This window comes from Tamandua tetradactyla, chromosome 13 (genome assembly GCF_023851605.1).
Source record: "Tamandua tetradactyla isolate mTamTet1 chromosome 13, mTamTet1.pri, whole genome shotgun sequence".
Lineage (NCBI taxonomy): Eukaryota > Metazoa > Chordata > Mammalia > Pilosa > Myrmecophagidae > Tamandua > Tamandua tetradactyla.
The window spans coordinates 84,896,886-84,918,295 of NC_135339.1; the positions used below are offsets into that span (position 1 = coordinate 84,896,886).

Genomic DNA, 21,410 nt, shown 5'->3' on the forward strand with positions numbered 1-21,410 from the left:
TGCAAGAAGATACTTCTTAATGTTCTTTCTTGATATTGGCAAAGCTCTCTCATCAAAATGTAACTCAGGGAAATAGGCGTGATAGTGGGCATAAGCCCGGTGCTCTCCGCTGAATTGATTTATTGAAATACATTTTAGAAACTATGTAAGAGTTAAGGAATATGCTTTAGTCCTTTCTCCACAAGCAGCATGCATCTCAAGTGAGTTTAAATAACCACTGAATGTTGAAGAGTTCAAGATTGTACTTCTAAATGAGAGCCCCAGGAGCTATTTTTTTGGTGCCCTGTTCAAGGAAGGAAATGTGCCTTAAGACAATTTTACTAAAGACAGGTTTGTATCTTTGACTATGAGGGCTGAGAAGTTGAAATGTCCATGACCCTACCTTGCACATCTGATACCAGTCAAAAGCAGTGGGTTCTCTGCCTCGTGCACTCAAATGACCAATTCCTGAGACACCAGGATTTCAAAGAGAAAGAGAGTTTATTGCTAGGTGCGAAGCAGATCAGATGGCCTATCAGCCTAAAAATCTGTCTCCACAAACTGCAGTAATTCTGAAAGTTTCATAGTATCAAAAGATGAGTTTTAGGTTTTGGGTAATGAGTACAATGACTCAAGATGATGACAGAGATGATCTAATCGCTGAACAAGTGCAAATTAATTACCTGCTTAGTCATAGAATGCATGTAAGAAAATAGCGGCCTTAATAGGATGATGGGCATGATTTTTAGTAATATAATGAGGTATAGGTCACTTACAAGTTAAAGCTTAAGCTACTGCACATGTCAGGCAGGCCCATTTTGGTTAGATCCTGCTTCGTCTAGTAACAGTTTAGGAATTGGGATGGATTAGTTCTGGGCTGACCTAAGTTCCTTCATTAATAAACATTAGGGGATGCCTTTGTAATCATAAGACTCTAAGTTTGAAAAACAGGATAAGAGGGAACAAGTGGGGCCAGTCACAAGGTTTTTACAAGCACAAGATAAAGCCTATATTGTTATACATCCATTATCCAAGATCAAGGCAGCTGGGCCATAGTTCAGCAACATCAGGCATTTCCCTTTGGTCATTTTACAATATATGAGAAAGTAAGAAAAGCATGTATGTAATCGTAATTATTTGTTAGTTCTTAACTCTCGAATACACTTCCGCCCCACAACTCAGCCCTTCCACCCCAGCTTGTCTCCTTCCTTGTCTTCCCTTCCATTACTGCATTGCAAGCAAAACACCCTTGAAGTTCCTACAAATTACAACACAACACCCTCCCTGTCTTGGGGTCTTTGTACGTGCTGTTTCTTCTGCCTGTACTGTAGCTCTCCTAATTTCTGGCATGGCCAATTCCTTATCCCGTTTTTTCAAGCTTTAAAAGTTACATTTCTGGTCCTCCTCCATGAGGTTAGATTCTTCTTTTGCAAATTCTCGTGGTACCTTGCTCTTTAACTTTTTAACCTTTATCTATAATCGTCTAAGGATTTACTGGTTTTTCACCTTTGTTCTGTGCACACCGAGGGTGCCTGGCACTGGGTATGCACTTAATTAATATATCCTTAATTGGTAAGTGAACCAAGTAAATGAGGCCTAGGAATGAGAGAGGACCAAGATTTCCATCAGGAAGTTGCTTTCTGAATCCACTTGAGCAATCAAGGAACAAACCCTGGAGGTGCCTCAAAAGTACCCCAGACCAGGATTTCATCCAACAGGCCCAGCTCTAAAAATTAGTCTGAAGGCACCAGCTTTATTTTGTTAAGTCAACATGATACAGGGAGAAAAACTGCCTTAGGAAAGAGGATATCCAGATGGCCATCTTGGCTAAAATTAAAGTTCAGTGAGGCACTTTTAGGTGCTTTAGCTTTGGACAACCTGAATTGGAGGCTGCACTGTCTTTCTGAAGGATTTGCTCTCAGCCCAGAGCTGTTTGTAATGGGCTTTGCTGGTCTTGTCCTCTGGCCAAATACCATATCCCCAACACTAGGCTCCCTCTGTGCACATCTCTGCCATGGTCCTGGAGTTGAGTGGAGCCTTCCAGGGCCACCCACAGCCCTGAACACAGCCTGGGAGCCTCCAGAAACACGTTCTCTCTCTCTGCAGGTGTGTGCTCCTGATGATGAGCAAACTCACTCCAAGCAACATCAAGAACTTCTACCTGGCTGGCTGCAAGGTAAACACAGACCTGGGCAGGCCACGTTGTACCTGGGGTCCCTCAAGAGGACCCCATGCTCTGGGATTTCACCCACCAGGCCCAGCTCCAAAAATCTACCCAAAAGCACCAATTTCAGGGTGCCAATGGTTTATTTTGCTAAGTGAAAATGCTTTTTTTCACTTAGTGAAAAAGTAAAATGATTTTTATCATTTGAAGATAATAAATATTTTATATTTATTAATAATAATATATAAATATTAAATATATAATATATAAATTATATGTAATATATAAAATATAAATATTAAATATATATTTAAATATTAATAAATATATAAATATTTAAAATAAAAATTAATTTTTGATTTATTTATTTTAATTTTAATTTATTTATTTAGCATGGGCAGGCACCGGGAATCGAACCTGGGTCTCCGGCATGGCAGGTGAGAACTCTGCCTGCTGAGCCACTGTGGCCCGCCCATATTTTATTTTTAAAATGTTATTTTAACACCCCCAAATAGAAAGGCCTGAATCTTACAGAGGGAAAAAAGTATAGTCTTTCTCATCAAAACAGACAACCTGCCGGAACATTCTTACTGGAGCTTGGTGACACTGTCCCCACTGGGCCCTGGTCCACATGTCAGTGTTATGAATAGATGATGTAATGACTCTGTCATCATACAGAAGGGAAAACTGGGGTATGGGTGGGTGGGAGGGCAGCGTGCCTGAGGCACAGCTCTAGCAGGGCTGGATCTAAAATCCAGGCCTCTGGTTCCCCCCGGGCACTGACCCTGGAGGGAAGAGAAAACCCACTTTATTGTCATGTTAGGATCCCACACAAAAAACGTGTCATGGTGCTCTTGTAATCACATCTGTTTTAAACCCTATTTTGTCAAGGACGCGTTCACACCCTCACCTTTACTTCCTTGGTGATTTTAGAAAGTCACTTCCTAATGACTTTTTTGCCTTCGGGCAGTCCTTCTCAGCACCTCTGGCCCAGGAAGGCCCCTAGTCTTTGAGTACCTAGTGGTGGATTAAGAGCCTCCTGAAGTCGCTGTCCTCAGGGAGCCCTCTCCACTTTCCCTGTCCTTTCATTCTTTCCGTTAGCTTTTGTGCCCCACAGTAGGCCCGCCCCCTGAGACCTGTCCATGTGCAGTACTTAGCCTGGAAATGTCACCGTGCAAGCCCTGGGGTCGCAGTGCTGGGTTTGACTCCAACTCTGCCACCTCCCAGCTGTGCGACCCCAGGCAAGGCACAGGAACCCCCACCTCCTGTTCTTCATCAGAAAACGGGCAATAGTGAATGGACCTCAGAGAGCTGTTGTAAGGATTGATTTCAGCCGACCGAGCCCACATCCTGGAACATGGAAGATGCTTAGGAAATGCCACCCACCATAATTTGCGGGTTTTATTATCTTTAATCATTTTTTAAAAAGGCTGGAGCCCTTCAGCAACTGGAGACTCCCAGAGACGTGTGCAGTTGTAGCATGGTCTCCGGCCAGCAGGGGGGATCAGAGTTAAAAAAATTCCTGCTTCAATTGGGTTTCCTTGGCTTCACAGTATAAGGAACAGCAGCTCATCACCGCCTGCAAGGAGTGGCTAGAAATGAACCTGGTCCCTCTGGTGGGGACGCAGATCCACCTCCGGAAGATCCCACAGGAGCTGCTCCACGTGGTGCTGAAGTCACCCAGGTCAGAACTGGTCCCTTGGGTGGGCCTGGCTGTGGGGCAGGAGGTGCCCCAGGGCTGCTGCCCCATGCCTCGCTGGACGTTCTATGAGTGGGACCCCCCTGATCCCACCCAGGCAGTCAGGCTCACGAGCCCAGAATGTGGGGTACTGGGCGTGGGGTTCGGGAGGGAGCCCCCTTGGGATCTCTCCCTCCAGGAAGGCATCTTCAGGCACCTGTGATCTCATTGTCCATCTGGGTGAGAAGATCAAAAGCTTCATTGCCTAAGTAACTTTTTTTAAGCTTGATAATGTGGATCCACATTCCTTGTGGAAATTTTAGAAGATAGAGGAAAGTAGGGGAAAAAGAAAATTAAAGCCCTCACCCTAAGTCAGTTATGTCTCCATACAACATATCCAGGCCCAAAGACTGCACAGCTTGCTTGACATCTCTTTGACCTAAGGCCAAAAACAACTTTCTGTGAACATTACCCTTCATGCCTCCTCCTCTGGGCCTCCTTGCTCACCCAAGCAGCCACTCAAGTCTGCTCCATCCTCACCCCCAAGTATGCTCAGTTCTGGTTCCAAATGGGGGCCCTCTCTGTGGGGGCTTCAGCACCGCCCTGGGCCAAGCCCTGTCCTCCCACACCTGACCTCCATAGGCACCCCAACTCAGGTCTTGGCTCTGCCCCCAACTGTCTTCCCGGCACCTCTCTCACCAAAGCCTGGTTCCTGCTCATTCCACTTGGAATAAAACATGGAACTCCTGAGCTGGCCCAGGGGCTCTGCTGAGCCACCTCCTCCATCACAGGCCCCATGCAACTGCACCAGGCCCCCTTAGGCTCAGCTCCCCCCACCCCCCCCACCCCAGGCCCCGGGTACAGACCCTGCCTCCAGCCTGAAGTGCCTGTCCGGCGCCTTCTTGTCTTTTGAGTAATTCATGGAGCCAGTGCCTGGCCTTTTAGGTTACTTCCAATGTTTTAATAATATAAGCTACACCTTGGTGGACATTTCAAAGTCCGTTCATTTTCACCTTGGATTATTTCCCCGAATTAAATTCCTAGAAGTGAAATTCCTAAATCAAAAGGACTTTCTCTTTGTTGTTATTAGCTTTCAAATATGTATATTTTATTTGAAAATAATTGCAAACTTACAGAAAATTTGCATGAATAATACAAAGAATATCTGTATACCATAATTTACCCAGAAAGCATGTACAGTTTCTGCTCCATTGGCTTTACCATTTGTGTATCCATATATATACACATATTTATTTGAACCATTTGAGGGTAAATTGCATATCCTGTCATGTTCCTGTATCTCTAAGTGCTTGAGGGTTTATTTCCAAAGGGAAAAAAACATTATTTTATAAACCACAGTGCAGTTATCAACTTCAGGCATTTAACATTGATATAACATTTTAATCTAGTGTCATTGACGTAATATTGTCATTTATAGAATTTTTTTTACCTCCAATACAGGATCCAATCTAGGGTCCTATTGCATTTAGCTGTCCTGTCTCTTTGGGACTCTTTTGAAAAGGTTCTTGATCCCATTGTCAGGTTACCAAGGCTCTACTCCTTTTGGGTAAATTTCAAAAGTGAAAATTAAATTCCACTAAAAATGTAATAGTGATATACTTTAAAACCAATGTTTGTACTTGTTTATGTGTTGGAAGGCATTCAGATTGTGGAAATTAGATCTAGAAAGAATACTCCACTGTTGATTGAAATTTACTTAGTACCTTGGAATCCCTTCTCATTTATGGAAAAATGAGACTGTAGGATGAATTTCTAATGTCCATGAAGACTCAGGAACTCAGGGCCCAGGAGCAGCAGTGGAGCAGTGAATGCTCCCCAGCTTCTCACGTGTACATGCTCCTCTGTCCAACACAGAAAAGCTTACGCAATCATGGAAGAAAAGACAAACATGGCATCCCTTAGACTTTTCATAACACTGTCCCTCCCTTGGAAAGACTGAGCTGCCCCACCCTGGTAGCATTTAACCGAGAAAGGGGAAAAAAAGTCTGAACCACAACCAGAATGTTGGTGAAGGGGCAGGCCTCACAAAATGGGTGCTGGGCAGGAAAAGAGGTCAAGGCCATTACGTGTCAAGTGTCTAGACTCACACGTTTGGGGAGACATGACTGTTGTGCAAACCAGGTCCTGGTTCCCTGGCCCCTGCCCAGGAGCCGTCTGCACACACCGTCCAGGACTGCCCTGGCCTAGGGGGACAAGGTAAGCCTGCGTCCAGGTGGACTCTCCTGTCCAGTCTTCCCAGTGGCCGCACTGCTCTAAAATCAGAAGTAGAGGGGGGCAGCAGAGAGCCCAGGGGCCGGGGGCTTGCCAAACCTTGTGTACTGCGAGGTTGTTAGAATTTAACCAGGCGAGGATTCCTGGACATGGAGCATTTGCTGAGCTGCGGGCAGCTGGCCCCATGGGCCACATCTGATTGAGAAGGAGCCTTTTGGTGAGTTAGCTTTTATGGAGCCTTCTCTAGTGTGAACTGAGCTACCTGTACTCCCTTAGAATTCCCTATAACCCCACGTAGTAGGTAAGTTATCACCCCCCTTCCTCAGATGTCGCCCAAGGGCACCTAAGCAACATGTGCACACCTCCTAGAAGGCAGGGTGAGGCTTCTGCCCAGGCTGCTCTCAACTCCAAAGTCCACGCTGTTGACTTTCATACCACATCACCTCCCCATTTGCTGTGAAGGCTGAAACCTCCCCACCACGGAAAGACCCGGATTGCCCCAAGAAGGAAGGGAGTGGTGTGTGTGGATACACCAACCTCAGGGTCGGGCATGGAGCAGCTTTGACCCCACGTAGCTGCCCCCAGCCCCAGCCGTGGACTGCAGGCCCATCTCCCCCATGGGTGGTCGTGGGTGTTTGAGTCCCTAGGCCTTTCTGGAACAGCATCCATTTCTCAGCAGGTGTTTCAACTTCTGAGCCACTCAGCCTTCTCCTCCCCACGTCCCTTCAACCTCATTTCCCTTTGGGCTTTGCTCTCTATTTTGTAAACAGCCTGGAGTAAAATAGACATGGTTTCCCTGACCTCCTGGGCCTCTGGTTTTAATTTGTTTGCCTGGGCCTTTGGTTTTCAGTAATTCTTTTCTTAGAGGTCAGTATTAGGTTATCCTGTTCTTCTAACTCCCAGTCTTTGTGAAATCCTCATGAAGAGTTGTGGTCTGCTGGAAGCCAAGGTCCTTGTGGGCTTCGGAGGACAGAGAACCACCAGTGCAGAGGGGACACATGCCTCTGTGTTTTCAGTTCTCCCTCAGTCCCTGCTCTGAGATACAAGGGGCCATCCCAGGTCTCCCCTATAGGAAACTACCCCAGCTGCCATGCACAGCACTGTCCCGCAGCATTCCCTCCAGGGCGGATGCTTCTGGAACACCAGTGGTCCATCTCAAACATGCTCATCCCTGGAACTCGTGCTTCTCTGGCTAATAGCAGTGGCCACCGATCACCAGCACCGGGTGTGCAGAGCCCGCAGAGCATGTGGTCCAGCCCCATTCCTCCAGCAGCCTAGGGAGGTGGGTGTGGCTCTCTGCTCTTTTCACCTGGGAAATTGGAGATTACAGGAAAGGAAGGGACTCACCTGAGGGCCCTCCAGGCAGCAAGAGAGTCAGGGCTTGAAACCAGGTCTGAGTGGCCTCGAAGCCACTGGCTTTGCCAAAACACAGCTGTACTCTGCATGAGGGCTTCTGTTTTCAGGATCATTAACAAAAAAATGTACAAAGGTAGGAAGATAATACAAAACACAATTGTACCCACCTCCCAGAGTGAATAAATTGTTGCATTTTGTCATAATTACAAAATAAAGCATTACCAATAAAATGGAAATCACCTGTTCTCCTCGCTGTCCTATTTCAGTCCCTCCCTCAGTTCCTCCTTCCTGAGGACAACCACAGCGCTGCTGGGAACTTGTGTGGATTCTGTCCGTGTGATGATAGTCTTGCCACATACATTATTATGCATCTGTAAATAATGCATAATAGCGTTTTGTGAAGGTTTAAACTTGGAATAAGTGTTCCTCAATGATTGTAATGTTCTGCAACTCATTTTCTCTCCATGTAGATACTTACATATCTAGCTAACATTTGATTTTCGTAGTTGCACAAGGTTCCACTGGATGAATAAACAACAATTTTTTTTCATTCCCCTCCTAATGGCCTTTTGTTTTACTTTGTTCTGTTTCAGTTTTGTTTTTTTGTTTTTTTTGTTTTTTGTTTTCCAATGACAAACAGTGCAGCAATGAGCATTCTTGTTCCTATCCTCTTGTTCACATGGGCACAGCTTTCTCCACACTTGGTATTCAAAAGGGGACTTTTATTATTTATATGATTTCCATAAACAGATATAGAGCACAGTGTCTTGTTAAAAGCATTTTTTTTCTCCTAAAGCATCAACACCCTTTGCATTGCAGTGGCTGCAAGCAAGCAGCAGCCAACACACATAGTTGTTCACTTCCGTTGAAGGTTTGGGGTTTCTGTGAGTTCTGCCTTGTCTGAGGCCATTAGCGCTCTTGTAGATGAAAATGTGTCAAATGTGTTAGTTTCCTCTGCATGGTTATTCGCTGCGGAAGCTAGTACTCGAGGGTGCTGGTACTCGGCCTGAAGGCAGTGGCTTTAACTGGTACAGTAACTCTTCATAATTCAAGGGAAACCTTGGTTCTGATTCATAGAGCTCTCAAGTGTTGTGCTATGCTACTTCTAACCCCACTTTGACAAGATTCTCAAAGAACCTTCTGTGTGCATGGACCTCAAGTGTGGGGTCTGCCCTGGAGGTCAACGGAGCAACCTCAGCTCCGCTGTGGTTGTGTCATGGCCGAGTTCTTGGGGGGGCCTCACCGTGAGTAGCTCTGCGAGGAGCTGCCCCTCCTGCCTCGCCGCCATTGCCCAGCCAGTGGCGAACTTGGTCATATCTGGCCAGTGTCAAAGCCCAAGCCTCTGTGGGTGGCCCAAAAACCAGGTAAGAGGAAGGAGACTGTTCTACCCAGCCCCAAAATAAGGTGAGAGGTGGGCAGGTGACATTTCCATTGCCTTTTACAGTCATGATTCAGCTTGGGTTCTACCCAACGTGACTACTGAATGTGACCCTGAGATGTCATTTAGTTTCTTTTGTAGCTACAGATACAAGGGTGACGTTGCCTTACTCCTATGCTCTCTTTTAACTTTTCATTTTCATATAAATGGTGTGGTTTAAGCTTTTGCTATTCCTAAAATTTTTTCTCAATTTTTTTTTTTCTGACCAGGTTGTTTACTTTCAGTGAGTTTCATCTTCTGAAAACAGTACTTTTTTGGGTCTACTTGCAACTAAACTGCAAAGTTCAGACACCGCCAATCTTTGAAACCGTGCTGGCATTTTTTAACAGGTGACAAAACTTAATGTTAACTGATGAAATACACATGTAGTTTTTTTTGCTTGTAATATGAGGGAGTGGATCTCATTAGTGTTGTAGTTTTTTGTAGCATCATTCAAAGTGGATAGAATGCAAGTATCTTTATGGGGACTAAGATTATGGACTAAATTTAAACAACAATATTACTTGGAAAAGTAAATAACATGTAGGTGTATAATATGAGATAATCGTTTCTTCTGAAAACTTCTTCTGTGTCCAGTAATAAGCATGATGCAAAACTCCTTATATCCAGGAAAATTACTGTACTACATTGACCTTAAATTACTTCATATTTAAAATGTACTTGAGTCAGACCAGGATGTTTTCATTTATATTTCACAAAATAGAATATGAAATTCTGGATTTTCCTTTGAATGTACCAAGGTTTCATAGACTTTATCCAGTTTCTAATATTCCCTTAATTTATAAATTCCAAAATTATCTCAGAAGTTAAGTGAAAAATAACAATTACAGTAAAATAGTGGACCCAAATTAAACATGCTTACTCGGCACAGTAACTGATGAGCATTTTCCATGCATTATTTCATTGAATCTGCATAATACTAAGGTGCTGGTTTTATTATTCCCATTTTACAGATGAGGAAACTGAGGTAAAGATGAAATACATTGCCAGAGATCACACAAGTGGCAAGAGATGAAGCCTGATTTGAACCCAGATCTGCCAAAGCTCAAACCTAGAATGGCAGATAGGATTCCTCTCTTCTGCCTACTTTAGTTGATTTAGTAGTAGCTCCCTGGGCACAGTGTTAAGAAAGATTCTGAGGCTGCCTTTATGTTCATTGTTGATGTTATTAACCAAGATAAAATTGCCTTGCAGTGCATCTTCTCCACCTCCCCATGTCTGCCTCTGCCTATGTGTGTGTTCTCTCTGTTCAATCAGTAGTTCTGCAATTATCAGTGTCTGCTAAGATGGTATGGGAGGGAGGGAAATGTGGAAGTGAGCATTTATGGGCTTCATTTTATGTCTCCTAGGCCTCTTTAAAAACTTTGTGAAATACGCTTACATCACCCATGCTGGCTGTAGAGTGTGGTGACCCCATAGCCAACTGCAAGCCCACTGGCCCTGAAAGGATCTGGCTAGACAGGAAGTGATTGGTGCATTTACCTGCACTGTCAGGTGTATAGTCCTGTTCCCACACCAGCAGAAATGGAGGCTTCCAAGAATGATAGGGGGTGTTTGAGGAAGTAAAGAAGCTCCATTCCTCCTGCACATGTGAGTGTAGCAGGTAAACTCTCACATCTTCACCATATTATTAAACAGCAGGTTGACCTCCGTTTAGGCCAAAGTTCATGTTTGAAAGCATTGTTTGAAGCATTTCACCCATTTCTGGAAGAGCTATGCACCATGTTAACTAAAGACCTATTTTTTTCCTGTCTTGTTATTTGGGGAAGGCAGTATTCAGTGCTGGAATTATATGTACTTTGCTTGGTTTCTATATAATTTGCTGTGAGCCCAAATGTTTTAAATTTCTCTCCCCCACCCCGCCCCCTACACGCCTTCTCTCTCTCTCTTTTAATAGTCCATGAGGCACTTTTTCCAGTGAGTCACACACACCAGGAGAAATTGCCATTTGGCTCCAGGTTAATGCTCAGACTGAAAACATCCCAGCACCAGGAGATAGGAAATGAGTTAGTATGTGGGTGATTCATTGGAACAGCGTTTTTAGCTTGAAAGACGTAAGTGGGAATGAGAGCGTTAAAATGCGTGGCCCCTGCACTGAGCGGTGTTGCAGTGGCCATCCACAGTCCCCCAGGGCGCAGCGCACAGGGCACTTCTTGCCCTTATGACCTTCTCATTCCTCTTAAATCTGCATTGATTCAGTTTTGACCCCAAATCTCAACCCTGCACACAGCCTTCCCCCGGACCACCTGAACTTGCCTGCTTTTTCTTGCTAGAAAGCACCTGCTTGTTTCCAAATGGCCCCACTGCCCTGACTCAAGGCGATGGTGATAATAGCTTCTAGCAGGACCCCCTGTCCTCTGGCTGCAAGGTGGAAGTGACTTTTGATAGAGCATGGCCCCTGTGTCCCTTCTCTCCCTGACACCCTCTTCCCTCTCTTTGCCCCCCTTCTCTCCTCCAGTGTATTTTACATTGGACTGAGAGAAAAGGTGGGAGAGCATTGACTCCAGATATTTATATCCAGGCGCTCTCTTCCCATGGCCTCCCAGCTTCGAGGACCATGTGATTTCTGCCCCAGAACAGGGGCAGCGCTTAGATGCCTCTTTTCAGTGGTCCTCTGCCTCCCAAACATCTGTCTGCCGACTTCCTGCTGTCCCTGCTGCCCATGCCCCGGACTCCTCTGCCCTTCTTTCCTTGGTCTGCCATGGGGGGTGCTTCCCAGCAGAGCATCTTGAGCAGCCCCTGCTCAGACATGACCTCCCTGACTACCATCCCCACTCGACATCCTTCTTCACTTGAAACTCTTTAACTGAGGTTGGGTGAGAGCTGGCAGGAGAAGCCTACCTTTCTGAAGAAAATGCTCCAATCTGCCAGGGGCTCAGAGAACACTCAGGCTGACCTCACATTGCCATAGTCCCTCTTGCTGACCCAGGCTAAGTAGAAAGACAAATCCCAAGGAATTCTCACCCTGACAGGACCCACCATACACTCTCTCTGTTTCAATAGCCTCCATCCTTTCATTCAACAAATACTTACTGAGGACCCTACTGTCTGCAGGGTCCCGTGCTGGGAGCCTGTCCAGCCAGCCCAGGCTACTGCATGCGTTTCTTTTTTTAGGGGGTTACTTTCTTCAATGCATTGGCTATAGGCCATGACTTCACTTTTGCTTTAGAGCAAGTTCTAGGCTGAGCTTGTTGTTGATACATTTAAAATGGTCTCCAAGCAGCTCTCTCTTTCAAAAAGAATGCTCACCCAGCCATGCTCCTCTGCAATTAACAGATTGAAGATCTTGGGCCCCTTTAGGCAAAGTTATCCCAGGGACCCTTGTCTTGGGCTGCCCTTTTTAGAGAATCTTCCCTATTGTGATGGCCATGGATTGCCCTCCTTTTGTAGATGACTGACCTGCTTCCTACCAAATGATACCCCACAGGTAAACGCACATGTTTTTATAGCATAGTTTTATATGAACCTTTGATTATTGTGTATCCTGCCTCCCTGGGTACATTCTAAACAGCTTAAAGGAAGGGTTTATGCTCCTTTATCTTACCCCAACTTGCCCGGCCCCTCAGTGGATATGTAATAGCTTATGGAAGACGAGATTTCATCAAACACTTAAAAAAATCCACAATTTTATATATTTACTTTTCAATAAGTTTAAATCTTTGCCATCCCTATACAAACATCACACAATTGAGCGTCCAATAGCCTTAGGAGGAAGGTTTGCTTTGGGATTTGGCACAAACCGTGCCTCTGTCCCCATGGGTATGAGTTGCCTCTCCCCAGATCACTCTGGCTTTGTTAGGATGGCCGTCAGCACACAGCATGCTGGTTTTTGCACATTGGCACATCTCTTCCCCAAATAGAATCCCATTTCATTTCAGGCATAAACGCCTTCAGTTTAAAGAAGGGCTGTGTGCTCCCTCTGGTTCCAGAGACCCCTTTAGAGCCAGCAAAAATCGCCTTGGAGCTCAGCCTTCCAGACACATGTGCGTTTTAGACATCCCATTCCCAGTAGGTCTCCATGGCTCCAAGGTGGTGGAAAAAGCCTCATATATATACTGGTAGCTCAAGTCCCAGCAGAGAAGTGGGCCTTAATATACTAATGTAAAAGTTGTAGAATACGATGTCTGTAGTAACTTGAAGTGGTAGGGATTGCAAATTCCCATTTGTGTTGATTGGTGATGCCTACTTGGTGCATTTGGAATAAGGCAGACCCCAGGGCTTTCTCTAGGTTCAATGAGAAAGAATGCTTAGTTTCCTAGAGCTGCTATAGCAAAGTACCACAAGTTGTATGGCTTAAAACAACAGAAATGTATTGTCTTACAGTCTGGAGGCTTGGTCTGAAATTAAAGGTGTGGGCAGGGCCATGCTTCCTCTGAAATCTGCAGGGGAGAATTCTTCTTTGCTTCTTCCAGCTTCTGATATTTCCTGGCAACCCTTGGTATTCATTGATTTGTAGATATATCCCTCCATCTCTGCCCATGTCTTCGAATGGGCCTTCTCCCCTGGAATCTGTCTGTCTCTGTGTCCAAATCTCCCTCTCCTTGCAAGAACACCCGTCTTATTAGATTAGGGCCCACCCTAACCCAGTATGCCCTCATCTTAACTAATTACATTTTCAAAGACCTAATTTCCAAATAAAGCCAAATTCATGGGGCCATGGGCTGGGACTTGGACATATCTTTTGGGGAGACACAGTCTAACCCATAACAAATGCCTCGGTTACTGGTGTTTGTCTTGGACATGGGAGTGGGGCATGGCGGCACCCAAGCCCGTGTTTGCCTTTTCTTCCTAAGAATCTCAGGGCTGGCAGTAGTGACACAGGGTCCCAGAGCTGCTGGCCTTGAGAGACGGGTGGCCAGGAGATTTGGGTCGTGAGAAGGCACCTCTGGTTCCGAGTTATGGAGGAGGGACCCGGATGAAAGCCTTAGCCTAAATTGGGTCACCAAGGAAATTGAGCTACCAAGCTCAGTGAGACCAAAGGTAACAGTTAATCGATGCAATTTCAGGGGTCACTGATGGGGACATACCGGGAGCATTTAAAGATGGGCAGAAGAGCAGACACCCTTTGAGAGAGTAAACATGCTTGAGAATGAGAAAGGAGGAAGTTGACTATTTTGGTCCAATTATTTTAAAGATGTATGTACTGATGCTATAATTTTTATGACGGTAATTTATAAGCTATCTCCCAGGGTGGGGAGGCAGCAACCAGAGTGGATATTTTGAGGCCATCACATTGTGGGGACCTCCAAAATGGGAATGTGCTTTTGTAACATGGCGGCACTTAGGCCAGCCACGCGAACCTCAAACACCAGGGGCCTGCAGCGCTACTAGGAATCGGGTCGGGCTGGGACTCTGGGTGTGGTCTTGGCTAGGCCAGCATCAGAGATTGAGGATTTAGAGGACCATTGCAAAAAGTGAATCAGATACTCCTTTTCTCCACTGTCCATAAGAAATGCAAGTGAACATACCTGAATGCTTGCCTCCTCCAGTGCCGACTGTACCCGCAAATAAAACCATGTGCCCAAGTTTTTTATATTCTCCCATTTTCTTTCATTCATGGATTTTTTCCCACCTTTTATTCGTTCAATAAATGTTTATTGAACATTTACCGGTGTGCCAGGGACACAGATGGAAAGTGAAGTTGCAGTTTTTCTACCTGGCCAGATATTCAAAGACATCTTCAAGCTCCCTTGCATTGTTGTCTGAGTTCATGGGATCAGGAAGGAATACACACCTCCCTTTCCCACGTACAGACCTCCCTCTTCCCCACTGCCTGTTTTCCTGGCAATGGTTATTTTAGAAAAACACATAGATTTTCCAGAATTCAATTTAGCATGACCTGGTAAGAAAAACAAAAATGTAAGTAAGCTGTTGCCTTCATCCAGGGAAGAAAAGCCATCATTTCATTTCACTTAGCAGTCTAAGAAGTTCAGGCAAGCTGTGAAAACTCATCAGTCGTAGAACAGCCAAGAGCCAGCAAATGTTTAAATTTTTTAAAGTATAATTTTTATCCAAGTAAAAAATAGACACAGTAAAGTGCACAAACCATAAGTGAATAGCTCAGTGAATTTCCACAAAGTAAACACATGTGTAACCAGTACCCAGACCAAGAAATAGGGCCTTATCTGTCATAGCTCCTGTGCCCAAAGGCAAGCAATTCCTGTTAAACAATACTCTTTTACTATGCATTTGTCTGTTTTTGAACTTGATAAAAAGAATCATATGGTATATACTTTTTTTTATGTTTGACTTCTTTGACTCAACTGCATGCCTATAAAATCCATCCATGTGGTTGCATGTAACATTAGTCTGTTCATTCTTATGAAATATTTCATTATATGATTATGCCATGATTCCATTAGTTATTCTGAGGTTGATGGACATTTGGGCTGTTCCCAGTTTTTTACTTTTACGAACAGTGCTACTGTATACAATCTTGGGCATGTCTTTGGTACACGTAATTATGTGTTTCCATTGGGAATAAACCTAGGCATAGAATTACTGTATCTATAGTAATGTATTAGTCAAGGTTCTCCAGGGGAACAGAACCAATTGGATATATATGTGTGTGTGTGTGTGTGTGTGTGTGTGTATTATGTGACTGTGAGGATGAGCTGAAGTAGAGATGGAAATTCTTTGTTCTGACTGCTGAAATTATTAGTTATCCCTTCCTAAGGCCTTCAACTGATTGAATAAGACTTTTTTCATTGTTGAAGTCATTCTCTTTAATTAATCATAGATGCAGTCAGTCATAGATGCAATCAACGTACTGATGATTTAAATACAGGAAATACTGAAGGGATACAGATTGTGCACAGGACTGATTGTAAAACTTCAGAAAGGGATAGCGCAATACTACCTAATTGTAGCACAATGATGTTAGTACACTGAATGAAGGTGAAAGTGAGAATGATAAAAGAAGGAGAGCTGGGGGCATAAATGAAACCAGAAGGAAAGATAGACGATAAAGACTGAGATGGTATAATCTAGGAATGCCTAGAGTGTACAATGATAGTTACTACATGTACAAATTAAAAAATGTTTTTATGTGAGGAAGAACAAAAGATTGTCAGTATTGCAGGGTGTTGAAAATAGATGGTAATTCATATTTTAAAACTAACTTATGTGTGAGATTAAAGAAAAAATGTTTATTTGGCACAAAATTTATATTTTGACTAGTGCATTTGCTAATATAACTTATATGGACAGTTTAATTGAACACTATAAATACATGGAACCTTGAATAGGGCATGAGATTTTGCAGGTGTGTCCAGAGCGATGCCCCGATAAATCCCAGAGTAATTTGAACAGTGAATAAAAAAGTGTTTGCAAAGTACCCTTGGGGGAATGGCAAGAAAGGGGGAAAATTCAACTTCCCCATTTGGAGAATTCCTCATATTCTCTTAAGCAGTGGGGACAACCAAATCAATAGGCTGAGCCCTCAATCTTGGGGTTTGTTCACATGAAACTTATCCCTGCAAAGGATAGACTAAGCCTACTTAAAGTTAGGCCTAAGAGTCACCCCCAGAGAACTCTTTTGTTGCTCGGGTGTGGCCTCTCTCTCTCTCAGCCAACACGACAAGCAAACTCACTGCCCTCCCCCTCTCTGCATGGGACATGACTCCCAGCGGTGTAAACCTCCCTGGTAACATGGGACAGAAATCCTAGAATGAGCTGGGACTCAGCATCAAGGGATTGAGAAAATCTCCTCAACCAAAAGTAAGAAGAGAGAAATGAGACAAAATAAAGTGTCAGTGGCTGAGAGATTTCAAACAGAGTTGAGAGGTTATCCTGGAGGTTATTCTTATGCATTTTATAGATATCCCCATTTTAATTTAAGGTGTATTTGAGAGGCTAGAGGGAAGTATCAGAAACTGTAGAGCTGTGTCCCAGTAGCCATGTTTCTTAAAGATAAATGTATAATGATATAGCTTTCACAATGTATGTGATTGTGAAAACCTTGTGTCTGATGTTCCTTTTATCTATGGTATGGACAGATGAGTGAAAATATGGATTAAAAATAAACAAATAATGGGGGGAACAAATGTTAAAATAGAGTAGATTGAAATACTAGTAAACAATGAAAGGGAGTGGTAAGGGGTATAGAAAAAAAATAGGGGGAACAAAGGTTAAAATATATTGGGTAGATGGAAATACTAGTGGTCAGTGGAGGGGTAAGGGGTATAGTATGTATGAGTTTTTTCTTTTTATTTCTTTTTCTGGAGTGATGCAAATGTTCTAAAAAATTATCATGGAGATGAATATACAACTATGTGATGATATTGTGAGTCATTGATTATTTACCAAAAATGGAATGTTCATATGTTAAGAATGATTGTGTTTGTATGTTTGTTATGTTTTCTAAATAAAAATTTTAAAAAATACAGGAAATACCCTCACAAGCTAGTGCCTGCTTGACCAAGCAACTGGACACCATAACCTAGCCAAGTTCACACACGAGTTTTACTAGTACAAACTGGGTACACTATCCTAGTACCATGTTCAATATAAGTGATGATAATGAGGATCTTTTTCTTGTTCCCATCCTCAAGGGAAAAGCTTTCAATATTTCAACAATCTGTGTATTCTTATTGCTATAGCTTTGTGTAGATACTCCTTATCAAATTACAGAAGTTCCCATCTATTCCTAAATTTTCAGTCATGAGTGAATGTTGAATTTGGTCTAATGGTTTTTTAAGATTCTACTGAAATGATATTTTTCTCCTTTCTTCTGATAACCTGGAGAAATATATTGAATTTAAAAAATAAACCTTATTGAGATATAATGTAAATGCAACAAAATGAATACATTTTTAATTGTACTGTCTGTTTGTGAGTATATGCTTTCTTTTCTTTTGGACAAATAAATGCCTAGGAGTGGAATGTCTATATGGTAGATACATGTTTAACTTTTTAAGAAAGTGCCAAACTGTTTAAGTGATTGTACCATTTTACATTTACACCAGAAGTAAGGAGGGTTTCAGTTGCTCCAGCATTCTTGCTAACATGGATGATTAGTCTTTTTAATTTTTACCAATTTAATAGATGTATAATGGTATCTTATTGTGATTTTAATTTGCATTTCTCTATTGACTAATGATATTGAGCATTTTTTCATATGCTTATGTACCATTCATTGATCTTCTTCAGTGAAAAGTCTGTTCAAATCTTGTTCCATTTTTTTAAATTGGGTTGTCTTATTATTGAATTGTAAGGTTCTTTATATATTCTCGATAAAAGTCCATTGTCAGATACATATTTTATAAATATTTTCTTAATGCCTTGTCTGCCTTTCCTTGTTCATAACAAGAACAGCAATAGTTTGAGTTTGATAAAGTTCAATTATTTTTTCTTTCCACTTCATGCTTTTCATGTCCTATTTAATAAATCTTTGCTGAAGCCAAGATTGCCAAGAATTTTTCCCTGTGTACTATGAGGTTTATAGTTTTAGAGCTTAAAGTTATGTCTATGATTCATTTTAAGTTAAGTTTTGTTTATGGTATGAGGTATGGATGAAGGTTCATGTTTAGCCTATAGATATCCAGTTATTCTGGTAGAATTTGTTGAAAAGATCATTCAATTTCCATTGAGTTATTTTGGCACCTTTGTCAAAAATCAATCAACCATATATGTGTGGGTCTATTTCTAGACTCAATGTTTTGTTTCTTTTATCAGGATGCCTATGTTCTAGTTTGCTAGCTGCCAGAATGCAACACACCAGAGACGGATTGGCTTTTAATAAAAGGGGATTTATTTTGTTGGTTCTTCAGAGGAAAGGCAGCTAACTTTCCACTGAGGTTCTTTCTTATGTGGAAAGCACAAGATGGTCTCTGCTGGTCTTCTCTCCAGGCCCCTGGGTTCCAACAACTTTCCCTGGGGTGACTTCTTTCTGCATCTCCAAAGGCCTGGGCTGAGCTACTAGTGCTGAGATGAGGAATGCTGAGCTGCTTAGGCTGTGCTACATTGCGTTCTCTCATTTAAGCACCAGCCAATTAAGTCAAACGTCACTCATTGCAGCAGACACGCCTCCTAGCCAACTGCAGATGTAATTGGCAACAGATGAGGTTCACGTACCGTTGGCTTGTGTCTGCAGCAACAAGATTAGGTATGCTCACCTGGCCAAGTTGACAACTGAATCTAACTAACACAGCCTATTTTATACCAATATCTCACTGTCTTCATAGCTTTAGTATAAGTCTTGAGATTAGGTAGCAGAAGTTCTCTAGCTTTGTTCTTTTTCAAAATCATTTTGGCTAATGTAGCTTCTTCGCATTTTCACATTAATCTTAAAATCAGCTGATCAATGTCTATGAAAAAGTTTGTGGGATTTTTTATTGCATTGAATCCACAGAATAATTTGGGGAGAATTTATATCTTAACAACATAAAGTCTTTTGATCCATGAACACAATTTATCTCTCCATTTGTTTAGGTCTTCTTTTATTTCTTGTAGTTTGCTAGCTTCTGGAATGCAACACACCAGAGATGGATTGGCTTTCAATAAAAGGGGATTTATTTAGTTAATGTATAGTTCTTCAGAGGAAGGGCAGCTAACTTTCAACTGAGGTTCTTTCTTACGTGGGAAGGCACAGGGCGATCTCTGCTGGCCTTCTCTCCAGGCCTCTGGGTTCCAGCAACTTTCACTGGGATGATTCCTTTCTGCATCTCCAAAGACCTGGGCTGAGCTGCAAGTGCTGAGGTGAGGTATGCTGTGCTGCTTTGGCTGTGCTATGTTGAGCTGCCTCATTTAAGCACCAGCCAATTAAATCAAACATCATTCATTGCAACAGGCACGTCTCCTAGCGGACTGCAGATATAATCAGCAACAATTGAGGTTGTTGCTCATGTCCACACCAATATAACTAGGCATCTTCACCTGGCCAAGTTGACAACTGAATCTAACTACCACATATCTCTTATCAATATTTTATAGTAGGTCTTATGCATATTTTAACAAATTTATCTCTGAGTATTTTATGCTACTGTAAAATGTAATTTTAATTTCCTTTTTATTCATTGTTAGATTCATTTTGCTCGCATTTTGTTAGAATTTTTACATGTATGTCCATGAAAGATATTGGTCTGTAGTTTTCTTTTATCTTAATGCCTTTTTCTGCCTCAGAGAATGAGTTAAAAAGTATTCTTTCCTCTATTATTTTCTCAAAAAGTTTGTATAAAATTGGTATTATTTCTTTCTTGAATACTAGGTAGTATTCACCAATGAAGACATCTTGGTCTGGGAGATTTCTCTGTGAGAAAGTTTTAAACTACAAATTCAATTTCTTAAATAGTTATATGGTTGTTGAGGTTGTCTCTTTCTTCTTGAGTGCGTTTTGGTAGTTTATGTCTTTCAAAGAATTTTTCATTTCATCTCAGATGTCAAATTTATTGACCAAAAAATTGCTCATAGTAGTCTTTTATTATCCTTTTGATGTCTATAGGATCTGTAATGATGTCCCTTCTCTCATTCTGATGTTGTACTTGTATCTTCTCTTTTTCCCCCATCAGTGTAACTAGAGACTTACCAACTTTTTATCTTTTCAAAGAAATAGCTTTGGGTTTCATTAATTTTTCTTTATTATTTTCTTGTTTTAGGTTTAGTTGATTTTTGCTTTTATTACTTCCTTTCTTCACTTTGGGTTTAATTTGCTCTTTTTATTTAATTTCTCATGGTGGAAGCTTAGATCATTGATTTAATAACTTATTTTTGTCATAATATAAGCATTTAGCTTTAAATTTCTCTCTAAACACTGCTTTAGCCTCATCCCACAAATTTTGAAATGTGGTGTTTTAATTTCATTCAGTTCAAAATACTTTCTAATTTCTCTTTGGAATTCTTCTTTGACTCATGGGTTATTTAGAATTGTGTTCTTTGTTTTCCAAACATTTGAGGGTTTCCAGACATGTTTCTGTTACTGATTTCTAATTTAATTCCATTGTTATCAAAGAAAATACCTTGCATGATTTTAATTCTTTTAAATTTTAAGACATGTGTTATGCCCCCAAATTTGGTCTATGTTAATAAATATTTGTTACCTTTTTAGTGTCAGTAGAATTTGTTGTGATATCCCCTGTTCTAGTTTGCTAGCTGCTGGAATGCTATATACCAGAAACAGAATGGCTCTTAAAAGGGGAAGTTTATTAAATTGCACGTTTACATTCTAAAGTCATGAGAATGTTCAAATTAAAGCAAGTCTATAAAAGTGTCCAAGTTAAGGCACCAACAAGAGGTTACCTTCACTCAAGAAAGGCCGATAAAGTTCAGGATTTCTCTCTCAACTGGAATGGCACATGATAAACATGGTGATGTCTGCTAGCTTTTTCTCCAGGCTTTTTTCATGAAGGGGAACTGGGGGCATTTTCCTTCTTCATCTCCAAAAGTCTCAGGCTGTGTGGGCTCTCGTGGTTCTTGTGGTTCTAAAAGGGACTCTCTCCAAAATGTTTCCTCTTTTAAAGGATTCCAGTAAACTAACCAAGACCCCTGTGGAAAGGGTGGAGTCACATCTCCCTCTAACGAAAGGTTAATACTCACAATTAGGCGAGTCACATCTTCGTGGAGATAAT

At 42.2% G+C, this 21,410-nt stretch overlaps 1 protein-coding gene across 7 annotated transcripts in view; it reads left to right on the forward strand.

Annotated features, from left to right (window-relative positions):
* The window catches only part of BTBD16 (BTB domain containing 16), a 76,613-nt gene that overhangs the window by 38,949 nt on the left and 16,254 nt on the right, over positions 1-21,410 (forward strand). For 6 of the 7 annotated variants that reach the window (XM_077126285.1, XM_077126289.1, XM_077126287.1 and 3 more), the window contains exons 8-10: positions 2,086-2,155; positions 3,697-3,827; positions 9,057-9,176. In XM_077126285.1, coding sequence (XP_076982400.1) covers positions 2,086-2,155; positions 3,697-3,827; positions 9,057-9,176 — 321 coding nt within the window. The remainder of the gene's footprint in view (positions 1-2,085; positions 2,156-3,696; positions 3,828-9,056; positions 9,177-21,410) is intronic. The other variant, XM_077126291.1, reaches the window with a different exon arrangement.